At 42.0% G+C, this 21,468-nt stretch overlaps 1 protein-coding gene across 2 annotated transcripts in view; it reads left to right on the forward strand.

Annotated features, from left to right (window-relative positions):
* Positions 1-21,468, forward strand: part of mgat5 (alpha-1,6-mannosylglycoprotein 6-beta-N-acetylglucosaminyltransferase) — a 177,644-nt gene that overhangs the window by 130,630 nt on the left and 25,546 nt on the right. For both annotated transcript variants that reach the window (XM_020917156.2, XM_055165367.1), the window contains exon 12: positions 6,474-6,623. In XM_020917156.2, the coding sequence (XP_020772815.1) occupies positions 6,474-6,623 (150 nt within the window). The remainder of the gene's footprint in view (positions 1-6,473; positions 6,624-21,468) is intronic.

A 21,468-nucleotide genomic window follows, 5' to 3' on the forward strand; every position in this document is an offset into this window, starting at 1 on the left:
AGGACTAAACCAGGATTAATCTAGGACTCAACTAGGACTTAACCAGGACTAAATTAGGACTCAACCAGGACTAAATTAGGACTCAGCTAGGACTAAACCAGGCCTAAACCAGGACTAAATTAGGACTCAGCTAGGACTCAACCAGGACTAAACTAGGGCTCAAGTAGGACTTAATCAGGACTAAACTAGGGCTCAAGTAGGACTTAACCAGGACTAAACCAGGTCCAAACCAAGATTATACTAGGATTACACCATGACAAAATCAAGACTAAACCAGGACTCAACTAAGACTTAACCAGGACTTTATCAGGACTAAACCAGGACTAAACTAGGCCTCAACCAGGATTTAACCAGGCAAGATTTAATCAGGACTAAACCAGGATTAATCTAGGACTCAACTAGGACTTAACCAGGACTAAATTAGGACTCAACCAGGACTAAATTAGGACTCAGCTAGGACTCAACCAGGACTAAACTAGGGCTCAACTAGGACTTAATCAGGACTAGGACTAAACCAGGACTAAACCAGGACTAAAGCAGGACTAAAGCTGGACTAAAGCTGGAGTACACCAGGACTAAACCATGAGTAAACCAGGAGTAAACCAGGACTGAACCATGAGTAAACCAGGAGTAAACCAGGACTAAACCTTGAGTACACTAGGACAAAATAAGTGATAGAATGTGCTGTGCCAGGAGGCTTGATTAAAGGGGGGAGGTGGTTCGTTTTATGACCTTGTAAATCTCAGGAAATTTGTAAACGCTGCCGCGGAGTGGGAGCAGATTGAAGGATGTGAACAGGAGGGAGGGGAGAATATATAAGAGCTCTGTAATTTAAACGGGAATTCAAAATCGCCTTGAGAAAACCGTGTAGTGTGCAGGGGCCGTGCTGCAAGGGCTGATGGGAGGTTTGAGCGTATCAGCGTTTTATTTTGACAGGTAGCAGGAATGGAAGGACGCAGGGGAATGGGCGAGTTTCAACATTATAACCAGGAGCTATTCTAACACTTAAAAGGGCCTCCGCTTTATTTTCCCCCCCATGTATTTGAGCAGAAGCTGACCTGCCACAGTACTGATATATTTTATAAGCAGCTCTCCAGGTCAAAACAAGTCCACTGTGTACGGTCTGCAGATAATTATAGAGTGATTTATTCTGATAATCAGGAAGTGCACACTGAGCATGCTAGTTGTTGTTAGGTTAGTCCTGGTTTAGTCCTGGTATAGTCCAATCTTTTTCCTAGTTTCGATCTGGTTTAGTCCCAGTTTAGTTCTGGTTGAGTCCTAGTTTAGTCCTGGTTGAGTCCTGGTTGAGTCCTGGTTTAGGCCTGGTTTAGTCCTGGTTAAGTGCTGGTGTACTCCAGCTTTAGTTCAAGTTGAGTCCTAGTTTAGTCCTGGTGTAGTCCTGGTTTAGCCCTAGTGTACTCCTAGTTTAATCCTGGTTTAGTCCTGGCTTAGTCCCGGTTTACGAGGTCATAAACACACCACTTCTCTCCTTTAATCAAGCTTCTGGCACAGCACTTATTTTATCACCATGGCCCCACACACACACAGAGACACACACACACAGAGGAGCGGGTCTGTCCAGAGATGTTGAGTTAGCAGGATGTCACAAAGCGCGCAGTGTCTCATGTTATGCCCGCTGACGTAACACAAAGTCTAAAGGCTTAAAATAGACCCCTATGTTCACGTTAATGCTGTCAACTTAAAGCTACAGTGCGGAACTTTCTGGAGATAGTACGTCTCCTCCGGGATTCCTTGCAAAAATAAAGTTAAAACCATACTTCTGAACATTTTCTGAAGATTATTGTAGCCAAAAGAACAACATTTCCTCTTACAAACTAAATAAGTGTCAGGTTTGTGGAGATGCAAGCCCGCTCACAATCAGGACTTATGTTTTTCTGTGCAATAAACACAACCAAAAAAGAAAAAAAAAAACATGCTATTTGGCTAAAAGGTTACATACTGCGGCTTTAAATGCACATTCAAAAACTTAATATGGTGTGAAACTGAACGCTGAATAAATAAATCGAGCGTTTGTTTTTTTTGGCACAGAGTGAGTCTCTAGTTGACTACAGTCCTTTCACCTGTAACCAGTTTAATCATTGACTAATTATCAAATGTTTATCTTCTCTACCCACTCTCCCTCTCTCCTCTCCTGCTCCCTCTCTCCTCTCCCTCTCCTTCTCTCCTCTTCACTCTGCCTCTTTTTCCCTCTGCTCCCTCTTCTCTCCTCTTCTCTTCTCTCCTCTCTCTCTCCTCTTCTCTTCTCTCTTCTCTCTCTTCTCTCCTCTCTCTCTTCTCTCTCTCCTCTCTCTCTCTCTCTCTCTCTCCTCCTCTCCTCTTCTCTCCTCTCTCCTCTTCTCTCCTCTCCTCTCTCTCTCCTCTTCTCTCTCTTCTCTCCTCTCTCTCTCTCTCTCTTCTCTCCTCTTCTCTTCTCTCTCTCTCTCTCTCTCCTCTTCTCTCTCTCTCTCTCTCTCTCTCTCCTCTTCTCTCCTCTCCTCTGCTCTCTGCTCTGCTCCCTCTCTCTCTCCTCTTCTCTCCTCTCCTCTTCTCTTCTCTCTCCTCTCTTCTCTCCTCTGCTCTGCTCTGCTCTGCTCCCTCTCTCCTCTCCTCTCTCCTCTCCCCTCTCTCTCCTCTCTTCTCTCCATCCCTCTCCTCTCTCCCTCTCTCCCTCTCTCTGTGTGAAGTGGAGCATCTGTCCATCGTGTCCTGTGACCGTGAAGCTTTGTGTGGCAGCTGCTTCAGGCTCTGCTCTTAAAATCACCATTACTACTACTATATTACTACTACTACTACTACTACTACTACTACTACTACTACTACTACTACTACTGCTACTCCTACTACTACTGCAACTACTACTATAACTAGTACTACTACTACTATTGTGTCTCCTACTGATACTACTACTACTACTATGACTGCTACTATTGCTGCTCCTGTTACTACTACTACAACTACTACTACTACTACTAGTACTGTTGCTACTACTACTGCTGCAACTACTACTATAACTAGTACTACTACTACTACTGTGTCTCCTACTGCCTACTACTGCAACTACTGATACTACTACTACTATGACTGCTACTGCTGCTACTACTGCTACTACTGAAACTTCTGATACTGCTACAACTTCTACTACTACGACTACTACTACTGTTGTTACTACTACTGCTTTAACTACTACTATAACTAGTACTATTACCACAAGATCATTCTAAAGCTATCAGTGTTACTACTTTACTACATTACAACAACTACAACTACAACAACTACTACTACTACTACTACTACTACTACTGCCCTTTGGGATTAATAAAGTTATTGATTGATTGCTACTACTACTGCTGCTACTACTAAAACTATCACTAATACTAAGACTGCTTCTGCCACTACCACTACTACTACTTCTGCTACTACTACTACTACTACTACGATTACTACTACTATGTCTGCTACTGCTTTGACTTTTAAATACTTTTGACAACTCTAATCTTCATATTTGTTTAACTATAGCTGTTTTAAGCCAGATTTTTGGCCCAGTACAGTGTAAAAATCAAATTACAGTGTTTTTACTACTACTACTACTATTACTGCTGCTCCTATTACTACTGCTACTAATACTAATACTTTTGACAACCCTAATTCGTATATTAGGTGTTTCAAACCTGCTTTTTTCCGCAGTACAGTGTAAAAATCCGCGCAGTGAGGAGATTAGCCGGTGGAGATTTCCGTGTCCACACAGGGGCGTCTTTAGTTACAGCTGCCCGGCCCCAGGCATCTGATAGGACGCCCCCGGAGACCACGACCGACGCTGCCTGAAATATAAGAACAGGAGGAGCAGAGGAGACGGGCACAGGCACACTCATCCAACAATCACTGCGCTGTTAAAGATGCACCGTGGCACCTGCTCGTCTCCGCGGCGATGTCATTTCCTCACCTGGAATGTTCAGCGGTCTGACATTCAATTACAGGCGTTTTTATTGCGCAAAAAACGCAAACAATGGCAGTGCAGAGACGGGATCCAACAGACACGCTCACACACTCGCTTAAGAATCACCGGAGTGTTAAAGCTTCACCGTGTAACTTTTCTTGTGCTGGGAGATGCCATCGTTTTGCCTGGAGGAATGACAATAAACATACTGTCTTAGAGTCTTTCAATTACAGTGTTTATAATGGTTGAAAATATGTTGTGTAGGGTTGCCTCTCCACAGATCTGACCCGTAACTTGGCCTGGTTAGATCACCTGAGATAGAGGAGTTAAATGCCATATTGTGGAACCTTTAAGGCAAAGTAGTGATATCGCCATGGAGACAAGAAGCTGGCGGACCCTTCTGTAAAGTTAATACATATTAGAGGAAAAAGAGAGAGTAGATAGGCCCAGAAGACCTTACTGTGAGCAGGGTCGCCTCTCCACAGATCTGACCTGTAACCTGTTATATCACCTGCTTGACGCCATAGCGATAGATGAGTTAAATGCCTAACTGTGGAACCATGAAGGCAAAGCAATGACATCTCCATGGAGACAAGAAGGTGGTAAACCCTCCATAAAGTTAGTACATAGTGGAGGAACAGGAGAGCGGTGAGCAGTGTCGCCTCTTCACAGATCTGACCTGTAACTTGTTCTGGTTATATCACCTGCTTGACTCCATAGCGAGTTAAATGCCATACTGTGGAACCTTTAAGACAAAGCAGTGACATCTCCATGGAGACAAGAAGGTGGTGGACCCTCCTGTAAAGCTGATACATAGTAAGCAACAGGCAAAAAAAACCTTACTGTGAGCAAGGTCGCCTCTCCACAGATCTGACCTGTGATTTGTCCTACCTGCTTGACTCCATAGAGACAGATGAGTTAAATGCAATACTGTGGAACCATTCGGCAAAGCATTGGCATCTCCATGGAGACGAGAAGAAGGTGGAGGACCCTAAAAGTAGTGGAAGAACAGGACACACTCGCACTCAACTAACTCTAACTAACAGATGCACTGTGGCTACGTTTATATGACGACGGTCTGAACAGGAGACGCACAAGTGGCGTCACGTCCTCACTTTTTATTCCACGTTCAGGATCAAATCTGCGAGGATACGGTGACGCAAAAATGTGTGGAATTCAACTGGGTATGCGTGCTAGGCGGCGAGGTGATGACTCTAGGTGCTGGTGTATGTGACATAAACGTGTACGCAACGTGAGCAGAGTTTTGCGTCTTGGGCAGTGTAGACGGAAACGCTACAGCGGAACGTATTCAACTTTTTCACTCTGCAGGGTGGTTTCAGATTTTTGCATTTTTAAGCCCCAAAAAGACGTCACCATCTAAAGGAAAGGCAATTCCGATAAAATATTTTGTTGTTTTTACCCGCATTCACCTGCCCTCAGTCACCTGCTTGTCTCCATGGAGATTTCTTTGTCTGGAAAGTTCAAAAATACATTCTTGCTGTGAACGGACTCACCACGACACAGATCTGACCTGTAACTTCGTATGGTGAGATTGGAGGAAATTGCCCTATTGTCTGTCTTTATCCCGAGTTAAAAATACAAATTGTAAATTTGGACACAGGAAGAGTCAGTAATGATCGAACCAAAAGTAATCCAAATCTACCTTTATAACTACCTTGAAGGAAATGATATGCCTAAATTTAGAAGTTTCTGATATGTATTTAATAATTCAGTCTTTCTTATCATAGTTTCACCTTTTCAGCTCACGTGTCCGATCTGAATACGGCGTAATAGTGTGTTGAATAAAGGACATAATGTCCAAAGTCAACACCCAAAGTAAACGTGGTGTGTGTCTATTTTTAACCTGGCTCTGACATGAGGCAGATGGTCAGACAGGTACATGAGGCAAAAGTTCACCGGGGCATCTGATGTAATGATCCGATTCTGGATGAATTGTCCAACCTGACAAATATCTTCTTTTTAATGGGGAGGAGTGCGCTGAAAAGGTCATTTGGTTAAAAAAAAAAAGCATGAAAGCAAAGACATACTTTACATTGAAAGGAATAACTTACCAAAATGTCATAGAATAGAAATGTAAACCTCTTAATTGTGCAATATTAAAGCCACACTACAGAATTTTTAAGCCATATAATACACTTTTTTTTCATTTCAGTTGAGTTTTGGTTGCACTAAAAACACAAAACGTAAATCATGTGTCCTTGCTCTTGAGCGAGCTTGTCGACTCTCCATGGAAATGCTGTTCCTTTGGCTATAATTTTCCATAGTACAACAACAACAACAAAAATTTAATTAAAAAAAAGTCCTCAAAATTCCATACTATACCTTTATATATACTATACTTAGTTATTTTTTTTTCTTGTTGTTTTATCTAGTTCTCTGTGCGTTGTATTTTAGACCTTTCAGCTTAGATACTATAATATTGCAACATGTTTCTATTTCATTTATATTGTTTCATTGCTTGTATTTTTCATGCTTATTGTATTAACTCAGTCTTTTATCGTTTTTTTTGTTTCTTCAGGACAAGAAGAAGTACCTCGACATCATCCACAGTTACATGGACGTTCACGCCACGGTGCACGGGACCAGCACCATCCACCTGCCCAGTTACGTGAAAAACCACGGCATCCTGAGCGGGAGGGACCTGCAGTTTCTACTACGAGAGACTAAGGTGAGATACGCACCAAAACAACTCCTGTATAGCCATTTTATTAAATTTTTTAAGTACTACAAGAAACTAAGGTGAGATAGGTGCCAAAAACACCTTTTATAGTCATTTAGTTTTTTGTTTTTTTTTACATCGATGGGAAACTAAGGTGAGATATGCACAAAAACAACTTCTATTATCGTCATTTTATTTAATTTAGTATTTTTTTTTTTAAATATTACAAGAAACTAAGGTGAGATAGGCACCAAAAACACTTCTTATAGTAATTTAATTTTAAACTTTTTTTAACTTCTACAAGAAACTAAGGTGAGATATGCACCAAAACAACTCCTATTATACTAATTTTATTAAATTTTTATTATTTTTTAACTACTACAAGAAACTAAGGTGAGATAGACACCAAAAACACCTCGTATAGTAATTTATTTATTTATTTATTCATTTATTTATGTATTTATTTATTTTTAACTACTATGAAAGATTAAGATGAGACCAAAACAACTCATACATACTATATTTTATTTTTTTAACTACTACTAAGGTGAACTATGAATCAGAAAGTAGTAATGAAGAATTAGTGGTGTGGTTAGGCCTGTTATGATAAATTACTATATTCACTTATTTTTCAGTATATGAAAGATGGAACAATTATTTTAGGGGTCAGTGTTTATTGTTGGTACCTTTTCTTAGTAGATATAGTTGTAGTTTTCTGTACTGCAATTCCTTTTCAATGGAATAGACCCTATTCACACTTACCGAAAGACGTTTGGAAACATGTGACTGATGACTTTCGGTGTAGTTCCCGACATTGGGCATGTGATAAAACCCTGGATTCAGCAGCAGCGTCTTCACAACCTGACAAAGCTTTCCAAGGGGGACACGGCTCTAATTGTGTCTTTTTTTAGACAAATTATAATACACAAATTAATAGGCAAGTTATTAAAGGAAAAAAAGAAAAAATACAATGTCATTTAGGTGAAGAAAACCAGGCCATTTTCTCAGTTTTTCCCAGATTTTGCCAACAGAGCCCAAAGGAAATCAAGAAGTCACCCGCATGTTTCCAGACGTTTTCCGGTTGGTTCTGGTCCAAACGTCCATAGGGTTGAATACATATCTAGATAAATTAAAAAAATGTATTTGAGTAGATCTAACTTGACAAGTAAAATTCTCTACCAATGGAATAAGCGTGTTTTTCTTAAGTCAAGCAACGTTCGATTTTGTTTCTCCAAGGCTCAGAGGTTCTTTATTTGTCATTCAAGCGTGCGAGTGAAGGAAATGACATGACAGAATGAAATTTATTCCTCGAGGCCAAGTGATAAGAACAATAATAAATAAATAATATTACAAATAGATTAAGAGTATTAAGCAGTTCCAGTAGGCGTAGAAGTAAAACATGTGGCAAGATAAAGCAGGAGCCTAAGCAGGAAGGAAAAAAGCTGGACTTGAGCCGAGATGTTCTGGCTTTGGTTCTTTTTTTTAAGTGCAAAGAGTTATTTTTTGTACATATTTTAAGTAGAAAAAGTTCAGCTGTTTCTTGCCAAGTGAAATTTACTCAAATCATCATTAAACTTTCTTAATTCCGGTAATCTTAACTTGGCTCGTGCGCTCAGACTCCGGCTTTTTAAACGCATACATCACTAACCTAATTGTAATAGCAATACATAATTTCTCCAATATCTGGCAGCCGTAATTCGAGCACATTAAAAGCCACCGAGCTGCACAGACTGTTCTTAAAAAATGCCTTTTGTTTTTTCGTTTTACATAATGTCGGATTTAAATGTGCACGGAGAAAGGAAAGTAATGGAGCACGATAAACAAGACGCTCAGGGCTGTTTAGAATGGAGAGGATTTAATGACATTCTCTTACATCGTGTTTTACAGACGTTCACGTAAATGTTTGACTATAAAAATCGCGCTAACCCGAGGAGCTGACGTAAAGGCGCTAAATTACACAAAATTGACTCTTGTGAGCTTTAAGTCATGTTAGAATGTTGTTATCTCCTCAAAAAAAGACCTGGAGTTGTGTTTTGTTTCATTCAGACAGTTGAGTAACCTTTTTATTATTAGCCTGTCTACATCGTCTTCCACCTTGTGATGTCATGCAGTGGTAGTAGGAGTGGTAGATGTTATTGTTTGTCATGCATTTACTCAATAACATGGGTTTTTATTGACTTGAAAACTTGCATTCTTACTGTGAGTGGGCTGAAGAGAGCGGCGGTCTTTTAAAGGGACAGTCCGGAATTTCGGACATAGGGCCTCATTTCCGAGTGAGCCAGAGTGTTGGAGACGTGTGGAGACACTTTTTTAAATATTCCATCCAGTCCTTGTATTTGCAGAGGTCGCTGGTGCAAGGCTAGTGCATGTCAATGGCCATAGTTATCCTGCCACTAAAAACAGTCTTACCCACTCCACAAAACACCCGCAGCAAAACAATTGTAACACCAGACTGTCGATGTGAATGTCTGTGTTGATAGAATAATGTTTGAAGTAAAACCAACATTGCATTTGAAGGATTTAAGTCTGAGTTGTACATCCTGATAGAAAGCTCGGCAGCGGCGGACTGATATGTGAGAAAATAGTCCCTCAACATGTGACAATTCATGCGATGCAAGGTTAGATTTATTTCAAACATTATTCTATCAACACAGACATTTACATCAACAGTCTGGTGTAATAATAAATTTGATTTGTGTGTTTTGTGGAGTGGGTAAGACTGTTTTTAGTGGCAGGCTAACTATGGCCATTGACATGCACTAGCCTAGCACCAGCGACCTCTGCAAATACAAGGACTGGATTGAATATTTAAAAAAGTGTCTCCACACATCTCCAACACTCTGGCTCACAAGGAAATGAGGCCCTATGTCCAAACTTTTTGTAGAGGAGATTGGCAACTCTGCAGCTGAAATGATCCAAATGATTCTAGTGAAGGTGTGCAGAGTTTAAAAGCACACTTCCTGATTACCACGTGACATCACAACTTGGAACAGATTGCGTGTTTGTGCGTTCGACATGTGTGAATGAAACAAAACACAACTCCGGGCCTGTTTGTGACGAGGAAACATCATTATCAGAACATCATCAGAAAATGTCGTAACCTGAGCTCTGTAAATATCCATGAAACGATAACACGCATCAGCCCATGCCAGAGTTATTTATTACTGATATAAAATTCAAACTATGTCAACACGCTTTGGCCACAGTGAAATTTATGATTTTATTTGGACACACGAGCTCACACATCACATTTAATATAATAACAAAGAGTAAAAAATATAAATGGTAATAATACATTTTTATTCCAAGTAGCAAGAGACTGGTCAAATAAGACATAATTATATAAATGTGTATGTACAAGTCAAAATCAAATAGGAAAGTAAGTCATAAAAATCATAAAAAACCTGAACTCTGCTCTCATTGGTTATCGAGAGACCAGAGGATTAATTTCTCTTAGCAACTAATCCTAATAAAACAAGTCAGCGAGGGCGTGTGTAATACAACTTTGCATGAACTTTTATCACAATCTTTATCCAAATCCAATAATTTTCCTACTACCATGATGTTAATGCGGGTGTGACAACACAAAAAACGTGTTGGTCGATTCTAGTTAAACCTGTTCATTGTGCTTTTGTGTCACTGGGCAAGACACTATCTATGTTCTAAGTTGTTGTAATCTTGTTTCCTCGTCACAAACAGACCTGCAGTTGTGTTTTGTTTCATTCACACATGTTTAACACACACACCCTGCGTATTTAGGCCGAGTTCTTCTCTACGGGAAGAGCTCCACAGTCTTTTTAAAGTCCGCACGCCTTCACTAGAATCATTTGTATAATTTCAGACCTGGTATTACTGATTTCTACTAAACTAAAAGTAAAACATAACAGTTAACCTGAAAACTATCGCTTCATGACATGAGCATTTTGAGCTTTGAAGATATACACAGACTAATAATCAGTGTTGGGAGTAATGCGTAACAAATTACTGTAATGCGTTGCTTTTTGCTGTAATGTAGTAATGTGGCATTACAGGGAAAAAAATAATATTTTACTCGGTATAAATGCCAGTAATGCGTGTCACAATGCGTTTTAATCTTGATTTAAGTGGTGGGTTTTTCATTTTTCTTCATACAAATTCGCTAAAATCACAGCGATATCAGCAGCTGTGAAACGCCATCGTCACAGTTCTGAATGTCGGGACAGGGCCAGGGGTGCGCCCACGTAGACCGTCAGGTGACCACGGGCGAAAGGACCGACACAGAACTCCGCGCTGGACGGGGCTAAACGCGGCCGATGCTGGATCACGCTTTGTGGACGCTCTGCTCCATGGACTTGAGGTTCTCTCAGGGGCAGTCCTAGATTCCAAGTCCTAGTCCAAGATTAGTCCTGGTTTAGACCTGGTTTGGTCCTGATTTAGACCTGGTTTAATCCTGGTTTAGTCCTGGTTCAGTCCTGGTTCAGTCCTGGTTTAGTCCTGGTTCAGTCCTCAGTTCAGTCCTCTGTTCAGGTCTGGTTCAGTCCTGGTTTAGTCCTGGTTTAGGCCTCAGTTCAGTCCTCTGTTCAGGTCTGGTTCAGTCCTGGTTTAGTCCTGGTTCAGTCCTCAGTTCAGTCCTCTGTTCAGGTCTGGTTCAGTCCTGGTTTAGTCCTGGTTTAGGCCTCAGTTCAGTCCTCTGTTCAGGTCTGGTTCAGTCCTGGTTTAGTCCTGGTTCAGTCCTCAGTTCAGTCCTCTGTTCAGGTCTGGTTCAGTCCTGGTTTAGTCTGGTTTTAGGCCTCAGTTCAGTCCTCTGTTCAGTCTGGTTCAGTCCTGGTTTAGTCCTGGTTTAGGTCAGTTCAGTTCTCTGTTCAGTCTGGTTCAGTCCTGGTTTAGTTCTGGTTTAGGCCTCAGTTCAGTCCTCTGTTCAGTCGGTTCAGTCCTGGTTTAGTCCTGGTTTAGGCCTCAGTTCAGTCTCTTTCAGTCCTGGTTCAGTCCTGGTTTAGGCCTCAGTTCAGTCCTCTGTTCAGGTCTGGTTCAGTCCTGGTTTAGTCCTGGTTTAGTCCTCAGTTCAGTCCTCTGTTCAGGTCTGGTTCAGTCCTGGTTTAGTCCTGGTTTAGGCCTCAGTTCAGTCCTTGGTTGTCCTGGTTCAGTCCTCGGTTCAGTTCTCGGTTCAGTCCTCGGTTCAGTCCTGGTTTAGTCCTGGTTTAGTCTGGTTCAGTCCTCGTTCAGTCCTCGGTTCAGTCCTCGGTTCAGTCCTGTTCAGTTCCTGGTTTAGTCCTGGTTTAGTCGAGGTTCAGTCCTGGTTCAGTCTTCGGTTCAGTCCTCTGTTCAGGTCTAGTTTAGTCCTCGGTTCAGTCCTGGTTCAGTCCTGGTTTAGTCCTGGTTTAGTCGAGGTTCAGTCCTGGTTCAGTCCTCTGTTCAGTCCTCGGTTCAGTCTTCGGTTCAGTCCTCTGTTCAGGTCTAGTTCAGTCCTGGTTTAGTCCTGTTTCAGTCCTTATACGGCACAAACGTTCAGCATCTTTGCATAATGCAGTAATATTGTAATGTAACAAATCACTTTAAAATGACAGTAACAAGTCATAAATAACACATTACAATTTTAAAATAACTTGCCCAACAGCGCTGATAATAAAGCGTTACTCAGACATGTGTGAATGAATCAAAACACAACTTTAGACCCAGTGGGAGTTTATGTTCCTGTACCTTTAAGACGCCCAACCCTAACGCTATGATAACTCTTGATTTCATGTTCCTTCCAACAACATAATAACACTTAAGCTGCAAAGGCGTTCTAACCACGGGGAGCTACTCTTTTTTTCCCCTAACACACACACAAACACACACAAACACACACACATGCACGTTTGGGGCTAATTGGTCTCGTGGGGTTGATCCGGCGTCATAGAAATACTTGCAGAGGAGTCAAGCTGCTTACTCGTGTCAGATGTGTCATTATTTTATTTTTTTTTCACTCGTGTTTTTTGATTTCCTTAAATAACTTTCTGTTTTGTTTTTGAAATGTGAACGCATTGATCAAACCAGTCAAAGTGCAACTGTGCTGACATTTATTTCAGCTTTGCTCTTTATAATTTTGTCTCATTTTGACGCACGGTTGAGTTTAGGGACTGTGTAACTTTTTATGTGGTGGTTTTGCTTGGAATGTTTCACAGTATGGCATTAAATTTGTCAATATATGGCATTTATAAAAGAAAATACCTTGAAATGGATGTATTCTTTGTGTGAGAGAGCTTGCCTTTCCACAGATCTGACCTGTAACTTGGTCTGCAGAATCACCTTCTTGTTTCAGTGAGGATCGGTATTTGTTTTTTTTTTTCCTTTTTGGATCTGTTACCTACTTTATTTAGAACAATGTACATGGAGATAGATCAGTTTCCACGCAAACTAACAAACATCACCATGGAGACAAGCAGGTGTTTTGGTTCCTCCACCAGAAAAGTTCCGTAGTGCAGCTTTACTTTTCTGGTCTTAAGCTTACATATGTCTTCTGGTTTAGACCTGGTTTAGACCTGGTTTAGTCCTGGTTTAGTCCTGATTTAGACCTGGTTTAGACCTGGTTTAGTCCTGGTTTAGACCTGGTTTAGTCCTGGTTTAGTCCTGTTTAGACCTGGTTTAGTCCTGGTTTAGTCCTGGTTTTAGTCTGGTTTAGAGTCCTGGTTGTGATTTAGACCTGGTTTAGACCTGGTTTAGACCTGGTTTAGTCCTGGTTTAGTCCTGGTTTAGACCTGTTTTAGACCTGGTTTAGTCTTGGTTTAGTCCTGGTTTAGTCCTGGTTTAGTCCTGGTTTAGTCCTGGTTTAGTCCTGATTTAGACCTGGTTTAGACCTGGTTTAGACCTGGTTTAGTCCTGGTTTTAGTCCTGGTTTAGACCTGGTTTAGTCCTGGTTTAGACCTGGTTTAGTCCTGGTTTAGACCTGGTTTAGTCCTGGTTTAGACCTGGTTTAGTCTGGTTTAGACCTGGTTTAGTCCTGGTTTAGACCTGGTTTAGTCCTGGTTTAGTCTTGGTTTAGTCCTGGTTTAGTCCTGGTTTAGACCTGGTTCAGACCTGGTTTAGACCTGGTTTAGTCCTGGTTTAGACCTGGTTTAGTCCTGGTTTAGTCCTGGTTTAGTCCTGGTTTAGACCTGGTTTAGACCTGGTTTAGACCTGGTTTAGTCCTGGTTTAGTCCTGGTTCAGACCTGGTTTGTTAATCTGCGTTGACATTTGAAAGAAAACAGAAATATGGACTAGTCAGACGAGACTAATTACTAATTGAAATTTTTTGAAGAAATTTGAAATCGATTACGAGATAAATTTGAAGACGTAGAGAGATACATTTGTTTAAGTTGTTCATTTGCGTTGACATTTATGAGAAAACGGAAGTATGGACTGTTCAAACAAGACAAGAATCCCTGCATTTGTTTGTACAAGTCTGAAGCACAGGATGAGCAGGTTTATGCATCGAGCCGAAAACGCAGAATAGTTTAGCGTTTCTCTGCAGAGGATATTATATAACTTAAATAATTACTGCCTTTGCTATTTTGCCAACAGCGCTCGTTCAAGTAGTGATTTCAGATTGTGAGTTCAAACTTTTATTTTTATCTCCTTGGGTTTCGTAATTCATAATCTATGCACATAGCAGATCTGTGTGACTAACGCGGTGCTTTTAAGTGGCGGCGCGATTAGCATAAAATGAAAAGCAGAGATCAGAAAGCTGCTCTAATGAACTTATCGGAATGTGGGGGGAATATTTGACTTGTACTACACGTGTTCTATAGAAAAGACCGCGATAGAAAGAGGATGTCAGTGCACTGATCTGTGTCTGTAACGTCTGGGCTTTAGATTCACTTCTCTCTAAAGATATGTGCCTTTTTGACTTATCGCCTGATTGTTTCCGTGGATATGTCATGTGATTTTAAACAGCTCTACTTTACGTTTTTTTTTTCACAGCTGGTTTTAGCTGTGATGTCATGAAAGTTGACCGCGTGTCGTTTGTTCATTCATTTTTCAAAATAAAACGAAAAATAAGAAAACGAAAAAAACAACAGTTTTCTTCATTATTTGGCTCCAAAACCAAAATGAAAACCAAGACGGAGACTGGGACGGAGACTGGGACGGAGACCGGGACTGAGACTGGGACTGGACTGGGATGGAGACCGGGACCAAACCGGGACTAAGACCAGAACTGAGACCGGGACTGAGACTGGACTGAGACTGGGACTGAGACTGGGACTGAGACCGGGACGGAGACCGGGACGGAGACCGGGACAAGATGAGGACTGAGACCGGGACCAGACTGGGACCAAACCGGGACGGAGACCTGGACGGAGACCTGGACGGAGACCTGGACGGAGACCTGAACGGAGACTGGACGAGACCTGGACGAGACCTGGGACCCGGAGGACCGGGACGGAGAGACCGGGACGGAGACCGGGACGGAGACCGGGACGAGGACCGGGACGGGAGACCGGGACGGAGACGGGGACGGAGACCGGACGATGGGACTGGAGAGACCTGGAGACCTGGACAGACCGGACGGACGGAGACGGAGACCGGACGAGACCGACCGGGACGGAGACCGGGACGGGACCGGACACCGACCGGGACTGGACCAGACCGAGACCAGAACTGAGACCATGACTGAGACCAACACCAGACTGGGACTGAGATCAGGGCCAGGACCATTTTAGTTCTGTTTTAGTCCTGGTTTAGACCCGGTTCAGTCCTGGTTCAGAATCACGTAAACGTTTTTTTCATTTTTCATTTAAACAAAAAATTTAAAACTGAAAAAACAACGCTTTTTTTGCATTTTTTTAAATTTTGGTTTTGGAGACAAATAATGAAGAAAATAGTTGTTTTTTTTTTTCATTTTCTTATTTTTGGTTTTATTTTGAAAAATGAATGACGGAATGATACACGGGATTATTTACATTTTACCTTTTCTTTAGTGGAGATGCTGAAATGATCCAAATGATTCTAGTGAAGGTGTGTGGAGTTTAAAAACAAAAAGTGATATAATGTGGACTCTTTGACTTTCACTGAACATCTCTTGTGTCTCTAATCTCCTGCTCTCACACATGGACAGTGAAGTAACCACCAGCCTCTTATAAAACACCCATTGATTTCTCGTGTGGATTTACGTAGTGCAGCTGAAGTAACTCATTCTGCGTCTCTCTCTCTCTCGCTTCTTCTTCTCTTTCTCTCCTCTGCTCCTTCTCTCTCCATCTCTCTGTCTCTCTCCTCCTCCTCCTCCTCCTCTCCCTCTCTTTTCCCTATAAATAGTGGCTGGCTTTTTCTCAGCCTCGAGGAGCAGTTGCATTCACTCACGAGGGGCTTTCACAAACACTCAGCGCAGCGCCAAAACACAGGCTCTGCTGCCACCTGCTGGTAGAAACACTCCAAGACGCTGCCAGAGAGCGCTTAAAGACCGCTGCTTTTCATTTGTGCAGCTATGGGGGGGCACAGTGATGCAAATTGAGCAGTTTCCTTGGTAACTAACTATTCAAAACACCTCATTATATCATCTGAATGTGCAAAAAGCCTCAAAATATCTATAAACATGAGCTGAACTTTTACTTTTAAATGAATGACAAAACAGAATTATTTGCGAATTGAATGAATTGTGGTGGTAAATGTAATAATAAATAAATAATTAATTAATTTAAAGGTGCACTGTGTAACTTTTCTTGTCGAGGGTTCACCACCTGCTTGTTTGGAGATTAGGGCTGGGTATTGTTAAGAAGCTGCCGATACGATACATACCTCGATACACAGGCCTCGATACGATACATACGATACGCGGGCCTCGATACGATACAGATACGATACCCTCGATACGATACATACCTCGATACGAATACGATACATACCTCGATAGCCTCGATACGATACATACACATACGATACTACGATACTACATCGATACATACATATGCGATACTCGATACACAGGCTTCGATACGAGCATACCTCGATACACAGGCCTCGATACGATACGATATACCCGATACATACTTCTCGATACACGGGCCAAGATACGATACATACCTCGATACACAGGCCTCATATATGACGATACAGATACGATACATACCTCGATACACAGGCCTCGATACGATACCTCGCACACCGATACGATACATACCTCGATACACAGGCTTCGATATGATGATACGATACAGGCCTCGATACCCTTGATACCAGGCCTCGTACGATACATACTTCGATACAGACTTCGATACGATACATACCTTGATACACAGGCTTCGACGAATACATACTCGATACCTCATACATACGGGCCTCGATACGATGGCCGATACATACCTCGATACACAGGCCTCGATACGATACATACTCGATACACAGATTCGATACGATTCGATACGATATGATACATACCTCGATATCGATACATACTCGATACACAGGCATACGATACATACCTCGATACACAGGCTTCGATATGATGCGATAACCTCGATACGCAGGCCTCGATACGATATACCTCGATACACAGGCTCGATACGATACATACCTGGCCAGGACGATCATACCTTGATACAATGCACTTTTGATTTGATACGATATAAATCTGTTTGATACGGTTCAATAAAAAATAATGATAAATCAAGCTGTGATACTAAAAGTCTTTGTTAAACCACTTCTTGTGCAAAGTTCATAGAAAACTCAAAATTCATTAAGTGAAAATGTCAAATGTGTCGCATAAAATTTTAATCCCTCTAAACAAGTAAAAGCACTTAAAACCAAACAAAAAACTGACACCAAAACAAAAAATCTTGGCACATACACAAAAATCTTGGCGATATATCGACACAGCAGTTCCCGATATCGATACTGTATCATCATATTAAACAATACGATATTTTGATATTTTGATATTTTTGCACAACCGTAATCCAAATGTTATTGCTTTGGGCTGTAGTTTGGCAATAAACATATGTATCATCATAGAGACATCAACAGGCCAGGTTACAGGTTAGATCTGTGAAAAGGCGATGCTAGTAACAGCATAAAAGCATGTTTTTAAGTGTTTTTTTTTTTTTTTTTGTTTTGTTTTGTTTTTTTTTTAAGTTAAAAGACACGTAATGTAAAAATAGTTGTGTAATAGATGTTTAATGCTATACTGTGTAACATTCCAGGCAAAGCAATAATATCTCCATGGAGACTAGCAGAAACAGACAGACAAACAGAAAAGTTACATAATATATGTTTAACCAAAAAAATTATGTTATTGTGAAAATGAAAATATTGCTAAATGTGTGTTCTAGACATACACATTTTCATCGTCACTATGGTAACGATTGAACATTCCATCCTAAACATACATGCAGAACACCCCCAGCATGACGTCAAGTATCAGGTATCAAGTATCAAGTATCAATAGCTGTGTTTTTAAAGGTGCATTGTGTAACTTTTCTGCTTGTTTCTATGGATATACGTCATTTCTCTGCCTGGAATGTTCCACAGTATGGCATTAAACAGATCTACTTTACATTTATTACATTTAGTAGTTTTACAGCTCAAAAATATCTTGAAAAACAGACATTCGGACTGTGATTTTCCGCAGATCTGACCTGTAACTCCGTGAAGATAGAAAGGTTTAATGCCGTACTGTGAGACATTCCAGACAAAGCAATAACGTCTCCATGAAAAAAGCGTTTGATGGACACTCCACCAGAAAAGTTACACAATGCACCTTTAAACCTGTAGCTTATAAGTGCGTTGTAGTGTTTAAATTCCCTCACATGCACATGAATAGTCCGGTGTGCTGCCCCCTTCAGGCCGGAGCTGGCGCTGCGTCCTGAGTGTTTCTAATGATAACAGTGTTCATTGAAGCTGTATTGAGGCGTTGTGCGGAGGACAAAAGTGTATGGGCCCTCGCTGTTCTGTGATCACAAACAGACGGCGCTTTGTGTGACGGCCAAATGAGCGAAGAGAAGAAGAAGAAGAAAAAAAAGAAAAAACTAGACCGATCTCTCCTTCTTTTTCTCTTTCTATCCCTCTTTCTCTCGCTCCTTTCCTTCTTGCGCCCTTATTAAACTTCCTGCTTCATGCTCCCTCACCTCTCTCTCCTCTCTTTCTCTATCAATTCTGTCTTTCTGTTTCTCCTCTCTTTCTCTCTTGGTCCCCTCTCTCTTCTCCTCTCTCTGTCTCTCCTCTCCTTCTTTCTCAGTCCTCTCTCTCTTTCTCCTCTCTCTCTCTCCTCTTCTCTCTTTCTCTCTGTCATCTCACTTCTCTTCTCTCTCTGTCTCCCCTCTCTTTCTCTCAGTCCTCTGTCTCATTCTCCTCTCTCTCTCTCCTTCTCTCTCTCTCTCTCTTTCTCCTCTCTCTGTGTCTCTCCTCTCTTTCTCTTTCAGTCATCTCTCTCTTTCCCCCCTCTCTCTCTCCTCTGTTTCTCTTCCAGTCCTCTCTCTTTCTCCCCTCTTTCTTCTCTTCTCTCTCTGTCTCTCCTTTTTTCTCTCTTCTGTCCTCTCTCTCTCTCTCTCCTCTCTTTCTCTCTGTCTTTCAGTCCTCTCTCTCTTTCTCCTCTCTCTCTGTCTCTCCTCTCTCTCTCTTTCTTCTCTCCTCTCTCTCTCTTTCTCTCTCTTCTCTCTCTTCTTCTCCTCTTCTTTCTCTCAGTCCTCTGTCTCCTTCTCTCTCTCTCTCTCTTTCTCTTCTCTCTGTGTCTCTCCTCTCTTTCTCTTTCAGTCATCTCTCTCTTTCCCCCCTCTCTCTCTCCTCTGTTTCTCTTCCAGTCCTCTCTCTTTCTCCCCTCTTTCTTCTCTTCTCTCTCTCTCTGTCTCTCTTTTCTCTCTTCTGTCCTCTCTCTCTCTCTCTCCTCTCTTTCTCTCTGTCTTTCAGTCCTCTCTCTCTTTCTCCTCTCTCTCTGTCTCTCCTCTCCTTCTTTCTCATCCTCTCTCTCTCTTTCTCTCTCTCTCTCTCTGTCTCTCCTCTCCTTCTTTCTCAGTCCCTCTCTCTCTTTCTCCTCTCTCTCTCTGTCTCTCCTCTCCTTCTTTCTCAGTCCTCTCTCTCTCTTTCTCCTCTCTCTCACTGTCTCTCCTCTCTTTCTCTCTGTCATCTCACTTCTCTTCTCTCTCTGTCTCTCCTCTCTTTCTCTTTCAGTCCTCTCTCTTTCTCCCCTCTTTCTTCTCTTCTCTCTCTCTCTGTCTCTCCTTTTTTCTCTCTTCTCTCCCCTCTCTCTCTCTCCTCTCTTTCTCTCTGTCTTTCAGTCCTCTCTCTCTTTCTCCTCTCTCTCTGTCTCTCCTCTCATTCTCTCTCCCCTCTCTTCTCCTCTCTCTCTCTCTCTTTCTCCTCTCTCTCCTCTCTTTCTCTTTCAGTCATCTCTCTTTCCCCTCTCTCTTCTCTTCTCTCTCTCTTTCTCCTCTTTTTCTCTCAGTCCTGTCTCTCTCTCTTTTCTCCTCTCTCTCACTCCTCTCTTTCTCTTTCAGTCATCTCTCTCTTTCTCCCCTCTCTCTTCTCTGTTTCTCTTCCAGTCCTCTCTCTCTTTCTCCCCTCTCTCTTCTCTTCTCTCTCTGTCTCTCCTCTTTTTCTCTCTTCTCCTCTCTCTCTCTTTCTCATCTCTGTCTCTCCTCTATTAGTTCTCTCTCTCTCTCACTTATGTTCCTCTCTCTCTCCTTCTTGCCCCTCATCTCTCTCTCTCTCTCTGCTCTTCCTTTACCCCTCCTTCTCTCATCCCTTTTTCTCTTTTCTTACCCCTCATCTCTCCCTCATTCTTTTCCATCTCCTCTCTCTCTCCCTCCATTCCCCCTTTCCCCCCCTCTCTGTCTTTCATTCCCTCTTTTTCTCTTTCTCCCTCGATACAAGCTCCTTCTCGTTCTGGCCTGCTCGCAAATATTTGCTCTCCCCTCTGACCTGTTATTCCCCTCCTCCTCCTCTCCCTCCTTCTCCTCCTCCTCTTCCTCCCTTCTTCGTACACCCCTCCGTTAAGTCCGCTGGATTCTGTCGCTCTCCCACTTGTATCCTTTCGCCTCCCTCTCTCTCCTCCTCTTTCTCTCTCTTCCCTGCTTATAAAAAAAAAACCAAAAACCTTCCTCCCTCCTTCATCCTCTCCCTCATTTCTTCTTCTTCACACAGCCCCCCCCACGTTCTTCACCTCCATTAACTCCACTGGATTCTCCCTCTCTCCGTCTCTCCCTCCGTCGCTCGCTCTCTCTCTTCTCCCTGCTGTTTTAGAACGGTTTTATAAAGTGAAAACTGCTTCCTCCGCTCTTTTTTTGTGCTGATAAAAAGGTAGTTTGTTTTTAAACTAACTGCCGCCCTCAGCAGCTGACATAAACTTCGTACAGTAACTTTTAAGTTTTATCGTTTGTAAATGTGTTTTCTTTTTTTTTTTTTTTTTTCCCTCTTTATCGCGTTTTCCTGTTTGCGCTTTGATTTGATTTTACCGTTTTACCGTTTACGCCAGATGCCCCCTCTAAGGCCTCGGATCTGCACAAGTTGTTCATTTGGACTTTTTATAATGTTGTTTCCGCATCAGAAATATTCACACAAGTCTGAAAACGCTGTTCCACCTTGTGATGTCATGTGGTAGTGCAGGAAGTTAAAGGTTGTATAGAGGATTTTTTTAAGGGAAGAGAAATACAGCGACAGTTCTTTTACAAATGTTGTGCATGCGAGTTTTTAGACCCTTCGTCCGCTTCACTCGCGCAATCGCTGGAAAGAATCTCCAAGAATTACCTCAGTTTGTCTTCGCTCCTTTTCCCCTTCTCTTCTTCTTTCAGCGACCTCAAGAACCGACTTTCTTTTGCGGCGAACTGGTCGTGGATTCTCGTCCGCCATCGCAACAAACTTTGTGAGGAAGTGACAGTTTGAAAAAGCCTCTAAGAACCGCTGCATAAACCACGTGATCCCTGCATCCCGACG

Source organism: Boleophthalmus pectinirostris, unplaced genomic scaffold (genome assembly GCF_026225935.1).
Source record: "Boleophthalmus pectinirostris isolate CB_2022bp ecotype Guang Dong unplaced genomic scaffold, ASM2622593v1 HiC_scaffold_11, whole genome shotgun sequence".
NCBI lineage: Eukaryota > Metazoa > Chordata > Actinopteri > Gobiiformes > Gobiidae > Boleophthalmus > Boleophthalmus pectinirostris.